Raw genomic sequence first — 15,680 nt, 5'->3', positions numbered from 1 at the left:
CCTTTGACATACGTCCTCTTCACTGGGTCTCTTCCAGGGTCACGCTACCAACACCGACCCCTCAACCACCCACCCACCCACACTCCCTCCCTCCCTCCCTCCCTCCCTCCCTCCCTCGTCCTGGTATCAAAGTCACTCTTTTCACTGTAGCAAACTATCTTCTGGGATGACACGGCTCTCCTCACCTTCACTGGCGCACACCACTCCTCTGGGGTTCTTGGAGCTCTCCTCCTCTGTTACATATCACCCCTACATATTCCCCCCCGCCCCTTGTTCCGGAGATCAAAGGCAGCCACACTTAGTACTTTTAATCCCCCCTCCCCCTTTGATAAGGGATCTCCCTTCAAATCTTAAGGGGCTCTCCACCCCCCTCACCGCGGCGCGCGCACACACACCATCTAGGAGTCAAGGGTCTCTTACCCCTCACTGCAACACACCCCTCTTCTGGACACAAGGGGTTATCCTTCCCGAGTGCTTTCTAGCTCTCAAATACCTCTCCTCAGTGCCCAGCCCAGAGACACAGTCTTGGATACTTAGCCTCCGTTATGAAGCCATACCCATCCTCCCATTGGCTGAGGAACATTTTAGAATTTCTACTACTCCAAGCCAAAAGGAAGGACGTCTTTAAAAGGCTTGCCACCATTTTGAATTTCTTTGTTCCCAGCACAGGAGCTGGTGATTGTCTGCTGCTCTGGCTCTTGCCTTGCCTCTTGGCTGTCCCCCTGCCCAGAAGGGAGTGCTGTGGATTTCTGGTGGTAAAAAGAATCATAAGTAAGGCTTCCCGTTTTCCATTTTTATTGAACATTACACATAAATAGAGATGGAAATCACTCTTTCCTTTCAGTACCCATTTGCAAAATGATGTATAAAAACAGAAATGCATGTCTCTTGGCTGGGTCTCGAAGTTGTGAAACCTGCATGTTGGGTTGCTGTGCGGGAAAAAAGGGATTCTTCACAAGCAATGGTGCTTGGTGAGGGGGGTTGTATGGAATCAACTAGGCTTTTCCCTCAACATCTGATGAATAAGGGGTCTCTCTGAATGTGCTAGTGGTTCCCCAACGCAAATATCTCGCTCTGAATCCCTGGTCGACATTCCAGAACCCCCTCCAAGTTTTAGAGCACTAATATACAGTTTCTTTGGGGCCCAGCAGTTCCTAAATGGATTCTCTCTGCGGGTTGAGGAATGATTCAGGGATGGTCTGATTAAACTCTTGGGCCGGATTTTAGTGTATGGTATTCTGGTTGGATTGGGGTGCACATCAGGGTCCGGTCAGCTCATGCGAAAGTAAACAGGCTGCACGGTTGACTGACTGTCTCAATAGTCACATCAATTTCTCAACCCAACAGTCACCCATTCTTTTAGTAACATCCAGGCTATGCTTTAGCCCTGTACAATACTCTACACCGTATGCCAGTAGAGGACATTTTTCTTATCTAAAGGGCCTCACACGTCATGGTATCTGTGAAACCTGGGCAGGCTCACTACTTCTTCCCTCATAAGGGTTCTCGCCTGTGGCGCACATGAAAGTGGGCCATAGAATACACTGCAGTTGACAACTCACTGGCTGATGAGCCCAGGGCAGTAACAAGCTGGCAGAATGACACCTGTATATCCACCCATAACTGTCATTGCGCCTAGGCAGTGCTGGTGGGTTACTTGATGGGTGCTCCTCCTGCTTCTGGGTCCACTTCATCCACATGACTTAGCACCCTGGGAGTGCTCTGCTCAGATATCTGGTCACAGCGCCACTCTCCTGCAGTGCCGCAGCCATGTGTGATGACCAGTGCAGGCTAAGGTTGTGGCCACCTTCAGTCATTGGTGCAGTTTCTGGCAAAGAGTACCTTCCAGGAAGGAGAGGCTTGCCAATGCCATCTGGTGGCCTTTCATAACCATACAGTGTGCAGATCAAGACGGCAACCTTCTCTGGCTTTTTTCCAACTACCCCCTTCCCCATCCTCTTTCAATTTTCCCGCAGGGAGAACCCATCACATCCACCAGTGAGGCGGCCAGTCCTGCCATCCAAGTTCTAAAAGGCCCCTTTCCCAACTGAATAAATCACCAGAATCTTTGGATCAGAGGAACAACAAATTAAAATAAAACACCAACGTGAAACTGTAAACTTGAATGGGGATGTGGAAAACAAAACCCGGGCCGTGTTAAGGGTTGGATTATTAACTACTGTGCATACGAGCTTCTACCGAGACACGTGTTCAATATAGATTGATTTATCTCAACATTTTTATTTTCAAGGGGTTTCTTGTACAAGCATTGTTTGATGACGAAGAGGGGTTGCATACAGCATCGCTGTATCATCTCCAAATGTCCCATCTGGGAGATGCAAAGTTACTCGTTTGGGAATGAAAGTGTCAACATTGACTGCTTCCAGGAAGCTGGAGATGAAATACATTAAATAGTAGGGGGGAGGGCAGACTACAACCTTGCATTAAGCCAGTGAAAGTTTTATTCAAACCAGGCATTTTGTTACTTCTACAGAGGTATTTAGGTGGAGAACAACAAGGGCTCACAACTCAGAAGAAATCAACTAGTGAAACTCAACAGAGCCGAGCGTGGCCTAGCAAACGACGGGCGCGTGCCATGCTGAACTTCCCCCGATGCCAAGTTCAGCTAACAGTACACATTACAGAACGATTATTGAAACCCTAAACTGGTAATAGAAACCAGACTAGCCACATTTCACCATCTTCAGTAAAACTCATAGTGAGCACATCCCAAGGAGTTATGATCCTGAAGTGAGAGGGCTCCGATGAAGTTGGAGAAGCCATTTTGTCTCATGGCACAGATGATTCAATTTTAGCAATGGTCAACTGCATAGCAAGCATGCTTCTGCATACTTTGAATGGCTTTGAAAAGAATTCTCAGAGTCAGATGTATTATCTTGTGTAAATTGCCCACATACGTGAGTGCAGGGATTTAAAGACAAAAAATACTCCTGCGCAGACCTCACTCCTTTCACAAGCCCCCCCCCCTCGCTGATTCTGTGTGTTCCTCCCACCCCCCCCCACCCCCGCTCAAGATTGCTATATTTAGGTACATTTTTGCAATCAACTCACTCCACCTTACAGCCCGAAGCGGTTTTCTTGTACTGGCTGTAATTTTTAAAATGTTGGTGTAGAAAGAGGTTTTAGTAGCCCCACGCCTGCCCCACCCCAAGCGTTAGGAAGCCGATTCAGCATCTTACTTGCTAAACAGGAAATCTCTAAAAATATCATCCCACATGTTAATACCTCTTCAGGGGAGACTGATCTAGCTGAGGTTTCAATTGCACCATAATGCAATCAATTGGCTGCAAAGAAACCTCCAGAAACACATGGCAGCAATGCATTAGTTTATACATGGAGCAAGACAAGAACACAACAGACTGGGTGACTTCCAGTTTTTGGCTGCATCTTATGGGAAATGGTTTTGGGTAGTGCTCACATTTAAATCTTCGGTTATGACAAGTGTGAAAGCGATCCACTGAGATAACTTTACACATCAATAATGGCCTTAAAAGATGAAGCCCCTCCTCATTACCCGTTATACGACATATTGGGAGCGTTTCAACATCCCTGTGGAATACAATTTTCCCCCAGGGACAGCATGTGAGGACCACTGCCCATCTGCTAGCTCTTCGTACTCGCACCGTATTCACTCACTCATCACATTCACAACCAGGGTAGCCAACACTTTTCAAACCCTCAAGGACAGGTGTTTTACTGAGAAGTATGGAAATGTGAATTCTTGCATAGTGCCCTAGCCTGGAATTCTCCAGCTTTTAAGTGCTGTAATGCACATATTGATCACATCTTATGGTACTCGGTCATATCACTGAGCTACATCCATGAATGTATTTCTAGGCGGTATTGTGTCGCCCTGCCAGTGCAACTCAATGATGAAAAGACCCCCCTGTAAAAATGTAATTGAGACAGGATGCAGCTCATCTCTAATTGTTTGGCTAGGCTACATGTGACATGCAGGCAAAGTGTTAGCAAGAGCCATCAAAGTGATAAAGAATGGGCTAATCAGTGTATACTAGCACCCAAATTACCAGGGCCAGAGGCAGTCCCGCAATTTTCTGCATAGTTTAAACCTAGTAATGCTTATAATGTCCTCTGCACCAATACCCAATTACTAATTGGGTGCAAGTTCTTCCCTAGACAGATCCAGTATCCCAGTTCATTGATCACTCCTCGGTTATGCACTACCTGCTCTACATAGGTCAGGAGTCCATCACAGGCTGGTCAGCAATTCCATCAATGCCACTGATGTCGGATGCCATTTTACTGTCTTACTATTCAAAGCTCGAAGTATTTGTTTGATGTTGACCTACTGCTTTCTTTAGTTTGATGCCTCATTTCCCCCACTCAAGTGTATCCTGTGGGAACCACGGGGAGTAATTCAGTCAACTGATCACCTTCTATGCACTGGAAACTTAATTCGGTAGTTCCAAACCAAAGACATTTCCCGACTAACCAGAGAAAGCTGGAGTAAACTAAACGCCACTCCGTTGGAACACCACATGTTGTGATTGGGTGCTTCTATATTAGTCATTGTAAAGCAATAGTGATGGCCACAGTTTACTGTGGAGCTGTATGAATGTGGTGTGCATTTGCCATGACTGCCGCTGTGGTACTGACTGGCGGATGGACAGAGAAAAGGATGGCAGCATGTTCAAGGAAATGGGATCGGACGGTGAAGCAGTCGCAATGTAGTATGGCACTTTACAGTCTAAAGTATGAAGAGAGAATTTATGAAGGGAACAGTTGTCAGAATACTAAGCCAATGGACCCTGGAGCTGTTCCAGACGGTTGAACAGGATGAGAGATTGACAACTTCATCAAGGTGTAGGACGAGTCAAGATGCTAATTTCAATCCGAGGTTACTGAAAATGACCATCAACTTTGAAGTTTATTAATTTGTAGGTATTAGCATAATTGACCTAAAACATTTGATCGAATTTTATTGACCTTTTTGGGGGGATGAGGGGGGGAAGAGAGCGAGAGAGAGTGTAATTACATGGCCACGGTAGTAGCCATGTAGTTATGGTTAAGTTGGTGTTTCCATAGGAAGAACACTTTGGGCGGCTTATAACTTCGCTCCCCCTGGACGAATCCTCACCAAACGTTGCAAAAACAGTATATGGCCCACTCTGAATTATTTTACAAAGTTTGGTGAGGATTCGTCCAGGGGGAGCAAAGTTATAGAGGGGGGTCCCAAAACTTTTTGTTTTCCCCATAGACTGAATAGGAAAAAATGTTGCTTGCGCCTACAGCCCAAACCGCTGGAAGGATTTTCACCAAATTCAGACCAGGAGCAACGGCTTGGTCCCGAAAGTGTGCTTGTGCAAATTTGGTGAAAATCCGTCCAGTAGTTTTTTTTAAATGACCAAAAAGTAGGTCAGAAAAAATTCGTGATATCTGTGTTCGCTTCGCGGACACACTTCCCTGTTCGCTCCGCGGACAGGACGGTGATTGGGCAAGCAGCTTGCGTGATGTCTGCGGACATCTGACGTGCTTTTCTATTGGCTGCCGTGAAGCGTGCAGTGCGTCTATTTTCAGACGCCCGCCATCTTTGTTTATCGGAGCGGGATCTGCTGCCTGCACAGTGTAGATGTGGGCTGCGTCGGCTCTGCATCGGCCACGAAAATGCGGTGAGGCACAGGCCCTCGAATCTCTCTTGTTCCCCCCCACACCCCACTCATGGCCCGTGTCTCCCATGTCCCCCCCTCGTTGATTCTCTGTGTTCCTCCCACCCCCCCGCTCATGCTCTGTTTCTCTTTCCCGTTCCCCCCGCTCATGGCCCATGTCTCCCATGTTTCCCCCCTGCTCATGGCCCGTGTCTCCCATGTTTCCTCCCCACCCCCCGCTAATGCCCCGTGTCTCTCTCCTTCCCCTCCACCCCCCGCTCATGCCCCGTGTCTCTCTCTTTCCCCCCCACGCCCCATGTCTCTCCCCCTTCCCCCGCTCATACCCCGTGTCTCCCTCCCCTTCCCCCACCCCCCCAGTCATGCCCCGTGTCTCTCTCCACTTCCCCCCCATCCCCCGCTCATGCCCCATGTCTCTCTCCTTCCCCGCCACCCCCCCCGCTCATGCCCCGTGTTTCCCTCATGTACGCCCCAACCCCCGCTCATGCCCCATGTCTCCTGGTGCCCCCCCACCCTCCGGTCATGTCCCATGTCTCCCTCCTGTACCCCCACCCCCCCACGCTCATTCCCGTGTTTCCCTCCTGTACCCCCCCGCTCATGCCCCATGTCTCCCTCGTGTTCCCCCCACACCCCGCTCATGCCCCGTGTCTCCTTCGTGTTTCCTCCCACCCCTGCTCATGGACAATGGGAATCAATGACATTTGTGATGTCTTCTTTGATGTCCTGGGTGTGAGTCTTAGCAGTGCACGGCGTTGGCGCGAGTTATGGTTGCTTAGCTTACCATAACTGGCGAATTTCAAGGGTTTTTCGGTTTTACTTGGAACCATAACGTCCCTTTGACAAAGCTTTTTCACTGAGGTGCTGGGGAGGAGAAAGCTCTCCCACAAACACCTACCAAATATATATATATATAAATAAAATAGTTGAGGGGGTCTCGCTCTGCATTTCAGACCTTAAAAAAAAGTCTAATAAATTTGTTTAAATGTTTTAGGTCAAATGTTTTAGGTCTAATAGATCCAAACCAATTTGCACAGAGCACACTACAAAATGCATTGCTTTCACAGGTCAGGCAATGCCAAGAGCTTCTCAATAAAAGAGCTCTAGGAACGGCAGAAGCTTAAAAAAGGAAAGCAAAACAACTGGTAGATTTCAGGAACAGGTTCAGAAACAGGTTTTACGCCAGATCAAGCAGCATGAGAGGTACCCAGCATCAGTGGGACACTGAATTTAGTCTGTTGCCCACCACGACTTGGCAGTTTGATGGTGGAACTGTGAACGAAAGTAAGCCTCACGATATCAGAGGTCAGTGTGGACAGTAGCCATCAATTTATTTTTATATATGTTTCATTCTAACGTCGAAACTGGGGCAAACTGGGAGTCAACCTAGGTTGCTGTAAAGGGAAAATAAATAGAATTGTTTTTAAATGCTGAAAAGTTAACAAATGGCTGCATTTTGTACTTTCTGTAGTTTCAGAATTTGGTCGTCAGACAAGCTGGTGTAAAGCTTGTTGCAGCAGTCCCAAACCTGAGCAAATTAGAGCACCAACCACTGGAGGAATATTTTCCAGGAGGGGAAAAAATGAAGGATTGTGGATTAAAGAATGCCATTTTGACCACCAAATCGAGCTGGGCATCAGTCATGCTGGGGTACCAGATTAATCCAAGGTTTTACTTTTTTAGATTTGGATAATATCAGCAGGGGAGAAGACATAGGGATGGGGTTTTGGATCCCAGGTTCTGCGTCTTTGAAACAGAGTTTGAGGAAGTTATGCATCTAAGCTTGAATAGCATCCAAATCCTTAGGACACTGCAGTGAACCAGACGCCGTCCACCGAGATGGAGGGGGCAAATCTACACATCAGCATTCGAGTGAAAAAGGACATTATGAGCAAGTTCAAGGGTTTCATGTAGATGTTGAAATTGAGCAGAGAAAGAGGAGGGCCTTACAGAACATTACACATGACAACTCTGAGGCAAGATCACATCGATAGGAGTCACGTGCATACTGCGAGAAAAGAGGAAAAACATGCAATACTTGGTCTTAAATAACGTCCACATACTTGGGTGTCACTAACCACCATGTCGAAGATGACTAACAAAAGGAGCTTAATAGGCAATCTTCATCCATTTTGAGCAGATCTGCTCAGACATTCACAAGGGTTGAAATGGATGGAAGCAAGATTGAAATTGATAACAAATGTTATGGCTTTCGATGTGGTGTTTGAGTTGAGATTAAACTTTTTCCTGGATCATTGCAATCCAGGGAAGACCGCTAATTACTGCACAGTCATTTCTTAGCTCTGTGGGAGCACTTAAGCGGGGTAACTAGACAATGTTAAAGTGGGGCAGAGATTATGCCAGCTCTGTGTTTGCTGAATGTAGTGAGCAGGCTGGCAAATAGGTTAGCATGGACTGTTCCAATTACAGATGACTGTTCCAATTACAGATTAACATGGCTTTCGAGTGGTGCCTTTAGATAAGTCTGAAGGACTGAAGAATATTTTTTTATTTGTTGACATTGTCAAGCAAATCGGGTAGCTGGAGGGCAGGAGAGCCCTCAACTAGTGGAGATGGACTAGTTGGGTGGAAAGAGACAGAACCCTTCTTTGAGTTTTATTGGTGACTTTGAGGGCCAGACATGCTAAATAACTCACTTCAGCAAGCAAAAAAAAGGACAGATGGGGGGCAATGAAACTGAGAACAAAGTAAGGAGGCATGGTAAGATCATATGGGAGAGATCGCATGATGGTTAAAAGTATTCTAATGTAGATTAGACCATAATATGTTCTGCAACTTTTATAGATGATGGAAGAGATGGGCCATGCAGAAGTATTGGGCAGCTCAGGAACAATATTCATGGAGCATTTAATATGAACTATTTTGTCAGAGATCTCTAGGAAGCCGAGGGGGGGGGGGGAATCTACAATCTTGCTAGAATAATGCTTTAGGTAACGAAATAACGGCGTAGTAGGATGTGCAGGCACTTTTGAGGTGGTCTTTAAAGTTTGGCACAAAATCAAAAGGCCATCCACGTTTTTGCTATTTTTCGTAACCAAAAAGGCCATTTTACTCAGTTATATGTCAAAAACATTCTTCGGTAACACCAAGGAGTAGATTATGAAATCTATCCCAAACATAAGACACCATCAAGACTTTAAAGATCTAAATGCAATGGAAGTATCAGAAACCATTCCATTGAATATAGATCCGTTTTGGCACTTGTATACAAGGGATCCATTAGAATACCCTTTATATTCCAGATAACCAGCAAGCAGATAATGATAGATTCAGAAAATATGTTTGAAGTTTAAACTCTAAAAGTACACTTTTGGAATAACTAAGAGACCAATAACGTTTCCAGCATTTACATTTTGACTACTTCCAATTTCAGGCGCATTAGTTAGAAACAGACAAATAACTAGTCTAAATATTTGTTTAACTTCTCAAATAATATTAGGTATCACACCCAATGAAAGGCCCTCTGCAAGTAAAAAATAACAGACCTAATACACCATATTGAGAGCAAACAATCCACAATATCAGGTATGGAAGGACTTACATCTAATGCAGGTGAGAATCTAATACACTTCAGTGTAATCCCTTAAATTACATCAGAGTATAACAATACCTTTGATGACTGATGCGAGTCAAACAGTTTCAAGAGAAATGATGTCTTTAATAAATTGTAGCACATTGTGTTAAGCGCGTTGTGTGTACGGGAGATATACTCCACATTTGCATTTTTCGTTTCCCTCCCTTTCCTTTTTAAAATGGAACCTTTGTGGATACAAAGCTTTTTGTAATTAAATATTTTTTTTAAACCGAATTTTCATCTCAAGTGCTATGAATTTCTGGTAAACATACGATAAATTGCTCATTCTGGATTACACCGGTAAAATTGATCTTTTACGTTAGAACATTTAGAAAAGTTCCTGATGAAGCTAGAAATTGAACAAATCCCATTTAGGCCTGAGTGCATTAATATGGACTGTATATCAAAAAGCAACATAACAATATTCTTTGTTTTGAGATTTTACTTTTTCATCCCCAGTTAGTAGTAGCAGTAATGTATATGTTGCCTTTTACCATTAAAATGGTCTCAATGCACTTGTGGTGGGCAAGCAGTCCAGATTATGGAAACATTCTCAGAAAAGGCTTAGCATGCATGTGTGCATTTGGCCAAGTTCAGGAATTGGGTTGCTTAGTGGAGCCCGGCAAGCCCATCGAAGAGCTCAAAAATGTGGACGGGTGCGGAGGGAGGTCAGTAGAGTGCGCAAGTCCTGTTGGACCAAATGGGTCATAGGTCGTCACTGTATTCTGATAGCAGAGGTGTTGAGGCTTCGTCTGGTGTAAGGAGGCGAGAGCATTATGTGCCCAGATAGACCGAATGTGTCATAGGTCGTCGTTGCATTTCGATACATGCATGTGGGTAGCCATGCATGTGGCAGATGTCCAATGAAGTGGTACATTTATAGGCACTTAGTCTTAGATAGAGCCTGGTTATTTATGCCACTGTTCAATCAGGTTGTCTGAGTGTCCTTCTAGGCACACTAGCCAGGTTGCCATAAAAAGGTCTAAGCATCATGAACAAGTTATCATAATGCATCTTTGAAGTATGATAGACCAGTTGCCCCGAATACATTTCCTACCCTCAAATAAATCAAGTGCAACACCTTTACTGCCCCCAAAATACATGGAAGTGCAATATATTTCCTGCCCCCAGAATACATGGAAGTGCAACACGTTTCCTGTCACCGAAATAAATGTAAGTGCGGACCACTGCACTCCCCAAAATTCCTCAAGTTCAACACAACATCTGCCCTCCAAAATACATCTATCAAACTATCTAAGGAGTGCAACAGGTAATCTACACAATGTTCCGATTGGAAGGTAGTAATGAAGTGGCAGGGTTTTAGTTGAGCACAGTAATGACTGCTCAGCGCCCATAGCACCTTAGTTTAGTTGTTGCAGTAGGGTGCTATGACAGGCCTCCATGAGCAAACAGGCCAAACATGGATGGAAGCTGTCCAGGAAGGAAGCTGCCCTTTGCCTCTGGCCCTTAGTCGGCTAGCATATATTCAAATTTACTTTGGATTGTATTATTTGAAAACATGCACAATATAGATTATTATGTATTAGTACAATATATCAGAAATGTAGGACTGAAGCATTTCTAGAATGATACCAAGGGTACAGGCATCTGCTTTTGTGATAGCTTGCAGAAAAACAACCCTTTCCTTACTCGTACTAGCGCAAGGCGTAAACCACTTAAATATTTCCCTTTCATATTGAAATTCTTTTGAAAGGGTAATAGATCGTAGTTTGAACAGTTTTTGATGGGAAGTCTCAATTGCCCAATTTGGGTGGGGTCCAGAATCTAGAACTTAAGTGATGTTTGAGGTGAAAGCATTGTGGAGGTCCAATTATGGCCCAGGAGAGGATGTTTGAAGTCCATAGTAGGCCAATGTTTAAAGGTGGCAGGAGGATCTTTGAGCAAAAGTGTGCCTTCAAAGGAAAAGGAGATGTTGTGATGTGACGAGAATTATGGCGTGGTCGGAAAACAGACAGGACTGTAGGAGGGCTGGTGGGGATCCCATGGATGAGGACTTGGTCTAGTCAGTGCCGTGGGAGAACGGGCTCCAGAGAAAATGTTAAGACCACATCAGTAACGCATCGAGGTAGTGATGATATATAGGTTAAACATTTCCAAAGAGCATACATTGATTGGATTACAGTAATGTGTTCAGCAAGCAGAGAAAGGTCTGAGAAACTAATTTGCCAAGCCACAGAGAATTAAGCATGTAAGAGGTTCACAGATAGTTGCACTAAGGACCAATGAGACTGATGGAGAACTACAGAACAAGGTGAGATGATTATTTGTAGAGAGATTGTGGTGCTGAAAGACCGGATGCCTAGCACGTCTATGGAATGTCTACCGCATTACAAGCTATAAGCATTCTGGCCTACGCAACTCAGCTGGCAGGCTGCTACCAGCCCTACCTGCTCTGAACTGTGGTGCTCAACAAAGGCTAATAAAGCGCTGCCAGGGGTGGCTTACTAAAGGCAGTTGCATAGGATTGTGCCCCATGTACCATAACCAAAATTGTTATTTCTTAGATATTTGGATGGTTGGTAAAGGACACATACAAGTTCAACATATTACTCCCCAGCCTGCATCTGCAGGGTCAGGAACACCAACCTCTTCCTCCTTAATCTTCTGCTTCCTCTTCTCTTCCACAGCCGCTCTCTTCAGGTCTTCCCTCTGCCGTTGCTCCTCCAGTTTCTTCCAGCGCTCCTCAACCTGCTTGTCATACTGCAGCTTTGCTCTTCTTTCTCTCTCAAGAATTTGCTGCTCCCTAACAGCTAAAAAAAAAAAAAGGAAGTTAACATGATGTAAGTTACATTCAGACTTCCTGGACAGTACTAAATTAAAATTTGTATCACAAACTGATTTATCTGCCTGTGCTTAATTAGGTGGAGTACAAAGTTCCATTTTACTTTTCCTATAAGAATATCAACCCAAGGCAAGTACAAAAATTGCTAGCCAGGCGCTAGTGTTGACGTTCAGTCACTTGGAAGCATCTGGAAGGTGATCATGAGCAGCTGCGAGAGTACCCCTGATACATGCATGATTATTCTGGAAGGAGCACCCATTCAAACACTACAGACAAAACACAGTACAAAATTAAACTATGGGTTTAGATTATGCCATCTACAGGTATACACCGTTAACCAGTGCCCAAAAGGCATAAAGTGAAATCATTCAACGAGGCCACGTATTGCATAGGGTGACCCAAGTTAACTAACCGGGACATTGAATTGGTGTTCCAAAGAGGATCACTAACAATAGGATTTTATTAGGAACATTTTAATGTACAAGCATAATACAATGAATTACAACAACTTCGTCTGAAGTGAAGCAAACGCAGCCAGTCCAGTTGAAGCTCTTATTCCTTCCGAAGGTTTCAAATGTGGCATCCTGTGCAAACTATTTCACGGCTTGTGTTTGCATCAGGGCGACGGCAGCATCTCCTGGGACTGGACAGGGTGCTGGCCAGTACAATTCCTTGAGCATGCTTCTACAGCTACTTGGTGAATTTCGTTTCCTTGGATAAACACAAATTTAAAAAATAAATCTAAAGCTCCTTCACAGTCGAAAAACGAGCATTCCGTATTTTTCTCATGGTACGTTGCTTCAGGGTTGCTATAGCGTCCTAGAATTCTAGATATTCACCCCACCCTCCATTGGGTTTCCGCACATCAGTGGCAATCCTTCCAGCATGGGGAACCCACAGAAACCAAAGACAACCATACAAAAACCTGAGGGACTAGCATACTAATGCAGGGCTCAACTGTTCGGCCCTTTGGCCTCACAGCCCACGTAATGTGGGTCACTGCCCCAGAAACATTACTGCATAAGCAAGGCCTGCTGCTCCGGTGCACTGCTGCCTATGGTAAATAGAAAATCCCCAGAGTGGGTCCATCACCTCTCAGCAGTTTACAGGAGATGCCCCCCGATAGACGCCAAGATTTTCCATGGGTCCCGGTTTGATCCCGTGGCACTTTATATACACAGTCAAGCCCTATTGCCAGTCACACCATTTACTAATGCATAGAAGACAAAGACTCAATAAGTGTGTGCAAGACAGAACCAAGTACATGAAGTTTGTAGATTGCCTTATTGTGAGATCCTAATAAGATCTCTAGTAATGGTACTCACAAGGCAGCTTGCAGGCACCCAATAAAAAAACAAAATAATAAAAAAAATGTATTAATCCGATTGGTGGAGGAGTCTGGAACAATCTGGAAAATGGAAAGGTTTGAAAGTTTCTTTTCCACCAGAAACTCTTGAGCTTTGACTTCTTGCGATTAAACGTAGGGCGAAATAGAAAAGCGCCAAGGAAGCTCCTCATTCATCTCAAAATAGCTTTCTATGTAAGGTTTATCAAAATCACCTAATTTGTAGACACAGTAGCAACAGAAAAAATGTACAAGCTATTAATCTAGGCTCCTAGCTAATCCATCCAGTCGCTAAACACTCCAGTGATTGCATCTATCCACTTAAGCCGTTAGCAGCCAGCAGCATAAACCTTGTCACTCACCAAGATGGCCACAGTCGGGTATACACCACAGATTACACCTGCAAGGTATCCCTACATATTATCCCCACCAAAAATATCGCCTTACACATGGTTGTTTCGCCATAGGCGATATTTTTTGGGGGCGGGGGTCATTTGTGGGGGCGGGGATTGAGGGGCTGCCCCCCGCAGGGTCCATGGCTCAATAGTGCCACAAAAATATGGCAATATTTTTGTATCGTAATATTTTTGCTGCGATATTAACACATGGAACCCCACTGCAAGCTAGAAAGGTTGTTGCCCTATATGAGAAAAGAGATGCCAACGTCTTGCTTGCTGCTCCCCCACAGATGGACGCCTAGAGAACCTGGCACATGGCGTTGGGTATAAAATACACAGCACGAGGGCCATTCTACTGCCATTGCATCCCTTACTTTATGCAAGAATGACCAGCTTTCAGGTTCTCGCGTGGGATATTTACCAGCCCATAACATCTCCAAGCCCTATTTGGGACCGGTTTTACTAGTTTGTAGTGAGTAATATGTTCAAATTACAGTTCAATGAATGCATACTTTGTGTAGGATGTATTTACATATGGAATCAGTGTAACCTTACAATTTCTCCTTAGTGAAAACGGAGTCCGCGATTTTGAACTTCATTTGATCAATAGGCGTTCCTTTGTAAGTTGTACTATGTGTGCCTGCAAGCAAAATTATTCCAGCTTAATTGCATTATGTTGGTTGATAACATGCGCAAATCTGTTGGACAACTATAATGCCTGAATAAATGCTGCCAAGCCTATTATATGATGTATGGAGGTGATCCTGCTAACGTCATCCCAGATTCTCCATGTACAGGAATGTACATTAATTCGGTACATCTATTTGTAAATAACCAACCAAAAGCATTCCAGGCCATGGAGTTCCACCGACATTAATAACGACCAAAAGGACTCCAGGAACAACAAGGGTCTCCCAGATAGTCAAGAGGACAAAATCCACAAATCATAACTTGGAAAATCTACATTTTTTTTTTTTTTTTACAATGATCACAAAAACAGTTACATCATCACCAGTCACATCACACATTAACCGCTGCTACATCAATGACGACAAACTAATCTGGATTGCCACTGAACAACATATTCCATTAGTCCAAGGCAGACTGACCCACCTCCTAGCAGAACTTCACACTCTTCCCAACACAAACAATGCCGAACAAGGGAACATCTCAAAGAGTTTGTTTCCACATACCACAAAAACGCACAAACTGCTAAATCAAAAAGGTAATTTACCTACACGTACCAATGTGGTGAACCCAATTATAAAAACAAAAACACTGGAATTTGTCAAGTGGTGAAGCAGGTCAGCGACTTCCAGAAGTCATGAACATGTATTGGTACATCAACCGGACGTTTGTGAACATTTTGCTGGTCCATGGCAGCTTGTTACATGGGGATTTTAAAATGCCGACAGACCAGAGGATTCGCAAATTTAAATGGATGCCGACATTTGTGAAAATAAAAACCGGTCCGAAAAAGGCTGCAAGATCTACAGCCAAGCACAATAGCTGAAAGGCTTCCCCCCAACCTTCCCTCGGCCACCAATCCACTTGTTAAATCTTTTGCACAAAAGCCACATTTAACTTGCAATGCACACTGTGTGCATGGCAAACTTCCGTTCCTCAACACAGGAACGCGGTGATACCAGAGGTGCCTGAAGCGTGGAACTAAGACGTCCTTCAATCTCTAAAAAAAAATGCATCATAAAGTCGTTATTTCAAGTTCGCTTTCTGCTTCCCATTTCCAAAATAACCGACCGCCATTCATATGGTAATCTCTCTGCGCACCAAAATAGCATTTAATACCGTCACAAGAAACTTTCTCCACAGTTCTAAGTTTGCATTAAAATGGTCAATGGAAACCAGATCAGGCACTGGCTTTTAAAGCACTTCAGTG

The 15,680-nt window shown here is 44.5% G+C and overlaps 1 protein-coding gene across 13 annotated transcripts in view; it reads right to left on the bottom strand.

The window, feature by feature from the left end:
- The window catches only part of MAP7D2 (MAP7 domain containing 2), a 492,516-nt gene that overhangs the window by 249,342 nt on the left and 227,494 nt on the right, over positions 1-15,680 (bottom strand). For all 13 annotated transcript variants that reach the window (XM_069637087.1, XM_069637084.1, XM_069637085.1 and 10 more), the window contains exon 3: positions 11,845-12,008. In XM_069637087.1, the coding sequence (XP_069493188.1) occupies positions 11,845-12,008 (164 nt within the window). The remainder of the gene's footprint in view (positions 1-11,844; positions 12,009-15,680) is intronic.

The sequence above is a fragment of the Ambystoma mexicanum genome, chromosome 7p, assembly GCF_040938575.1.
Source record: "Ambystoma mexicanum isolate Mex_15411 chromosome 7p, UKY_AmexF1_1, whole genome shotgun sequence".
Lineage (NCBI taxonomy): Eukaryota > Metazoa > Chordata > Amphibia > Caudata > Ambystomatidae > Ambystoma > Ambystoma mexicanum.
The sequence above is the reverse complement of the archived record's forward strand: the minus strand, read 5'-3'. Positions and strand labels throughout refer to the sequence as shown.